Source organism: Gregarina niphandrodes (assembly GCF_000223845.1).
Source record: "Gregarina niphandrodes unplaced genomic scaffold scaffold00033, whole genome shotgun sequence".
Taxonomy (NCBI): domain Eukaryota; phylum Apicomplexa; class Conoidasida; order Eugregarinorida; family Gregarinidae; genus Gregarina; species Gregarina niphandrodes.
The window spans coordinates 104,690-107,021 of NW_011645802.1; the positions used below are offsets into that span (position 1 = coordinate 104,690).

The 2,332-nt window shown below is 56.3% G+C and overlaps 2 protein-coding genes across 2 annotated transcripts; one reads left to right on the forward strand and one right to left on the reverse strand.

Moving 5' to 3' along the window:
* On the reverse strand, positions 1–745 carry GNI_131390 (hypothetical protein; the record flags this gene model as incomplete). The annotated part of the gene is made up of 2 exons (XM_011133877.1): positions 1–627; positions 670–745. Coding segments are annotated over 2 exons (703 nt in total), but the record flags the coding sequence as incomplete, so codon positions are not given.
* A 205-nt stretch (positions 746–950) lies between these two features.
* Positions 951–2,332, forward strand: GNI_131400 (hypothetical protein; the record flags this gene model as incomplete). Its single annotated transcript, XM_011133878.1, has 1 exon — positions 951–2,332. A coding segment is annotated over one exon (1,382 nt), but the record flags the coding sequence as incomplete, so codon positions are not given.

Consider the following 2,332-nt stretch of genomic DNA (forward strand, 5'->3'; position numbering starts at 1 on the left):
TACGCTCTGCCTCGCTATACTTACGCTCTGCCTCGCTATACTTACGCTCTGCCTCGCTATACTTACGCTCTGCCTCGCTATACTTACGCTCTGCCTCGCTATACTTACGCTCTGCCTCGCTATATTTACGCTCTGCACTATACTTTACGTCAGACTTTCTGTCTGTATCATACTCTCTGTCTGCACACACCCTGTCTCCTCGCACGCCCTTGTCTTGTCGCACGCCCTTGTCTTGTCGCACCCCGTTGTTTTCTCGTACCCCGTTGTCTTGTCGCACCCCGTTGTCTTCTCTTGCCCCGTTGCCTTCTCGTACCCCATTATCGTTGACGTCGGGTCCATCCCCACGGCCTCCTCCTCCATCATTTTTTTCTCTTCCGGCTTCCGCGTTTACGAGTGTACACTTCCCCAGCGGGCTTTTTCGACTTAGTCGTTTGCAAACCAAGCGGCTTTGTCTCTGTACATGACGGAAGACGTCTTCATACACTGCGACTCCGACCAGGCTACCATCCACACGGACGGCATCCCGAGGACAGACAAGGTAAGGAGAAGTGTAACTTCCAACGCTTAATCCGGTCGCCATAAGCATAGATGAAATCAATGACACCACACTCCCCTTGCCGTTGGTACCTGAAATCAGCCATCATGCCATGCAATCACATTTCATATTACCAGTCACATGTATAGTCGGAATTGTGTAGTGCAATGATACCGCCTTCCCCAACTCTTCCACACGCCCAAGATCCATCCTGAACACTACTACGACTACACAGACAGGGGTCTAAAAATGGTCACAAACAACGCAATGTTTTTCCCCAAATATAACTGCCTAACAGCTGTGGCTCCAGACGTTCCTCAACCTCCAGTCGGAACCCAATGTCCGCTAATTCAACACCAGTGTGGCGTGGTTTTCCTTTAGCGCGCGTACACAGTTTTCTTCCGTCCAAAAGGGTATGCCGCCGTTGGGTGTCGCGTATTTGTTGGCGGTCCTGTTGGCGGTTCGGGGAAGCTTTCTTCCTGAGGACAGTTTGCTCAGACATCCGGACTCGTTGGCTAACCCGGCTCATCTGGGCAGGGTTGCTCAGACTCTGAATGACCAGGTGGTGAATACATACGACATTTTTACGAACGACGCTGCCCGTCTGGTCAATGGTGTTAAGCGCCGGATAACGAACGTGGCCGACTCCCACTTGGCCGCCAAGGAGGAAATGGCGCAGGTCGCACAAGACAGCGAGAAGCATCCGAAACGATTAGTCGCCTCACTCTTCGGCATTACCGATCCCGAAAGGTTCCCCTTGGCGACGTCCGTGCAAGAATTCATAGACAGCGGCATCAACGTCGGTTACAGGGCCGCCTTCAGCCCTATTGCTAGCACTATTCGCTTCAAACGAGCCATTCTCAAAAACCCCACTCCGCTACCGGCCACTCCTGAACCGGTCACTCTTGAACCGATCCCCGTCGAACTGCTACCCGTCGACCCGGACGCTCCAGAAATACCCCCTACCCCCGCGGACGAACTGACTCCCGGGATCGAACCCACTCCTTTGCAACAAGGACCAACGACCATGCAACCCCGGATACTGCCTATGCAGCAAGGACCCATGGCAACACCTATGCAAGAAGCACCCACGCCTATGCAGCAAGGACTGTTCCCTTTGCACCAAGAATCCATCCTGATGCCATTCCGTCAAAGAAGCATGCCCATGCAGCAGCCGGGAATGATGCCCATGCAGCAGCCGGGAATGATGCCCATGCAGCAGCCGGGAATGATGCCCATGCAGCAGCCGGGAATGATGCAGCAAGCCGGAGGCCCTGTGCAACCGACGTTGCCCGCACTCATGTATTACCAACACCCGATGATGGGACCGTATCCCCCGGGCTATTACCCGTCTCCTAGCCAGCCCGGGTTCGGCGGACCCGGGTACGGCGGACCCTCGGTCAACGCTGGAATACAGCCAGTTACTACGGGTCCCGGTCAAACCTTTATGCTGCAGCCTGATGGAACCATGGTCGTGGCGCCGGGCATAGCACCTGCCGCCCCTACGGAGACGCCCGCCAAGGATGACTGTATGGGGGAAATCGAGCAGACCACCAAGGTGTACATGGGAGATGATGGCAAGCTGCACATGGACATCATCACACCGGCTCCAGGTGAAGGAGATGGAGGTGACGCGCCCGGTGGAGGTGACGTGCCCGGTGGAGGTGGCCTCCCTTCAGGTCCGACCCCTAGAGGCGGTTTGCGCGCGGGTCCGGGAGCTAGCCCTGGTGGTGGCGCAGGCCCCATTGGAGGTGGCAGCGGGGACGTCCCGAGTGGAGGTGGAGGCGACGTGCCCAG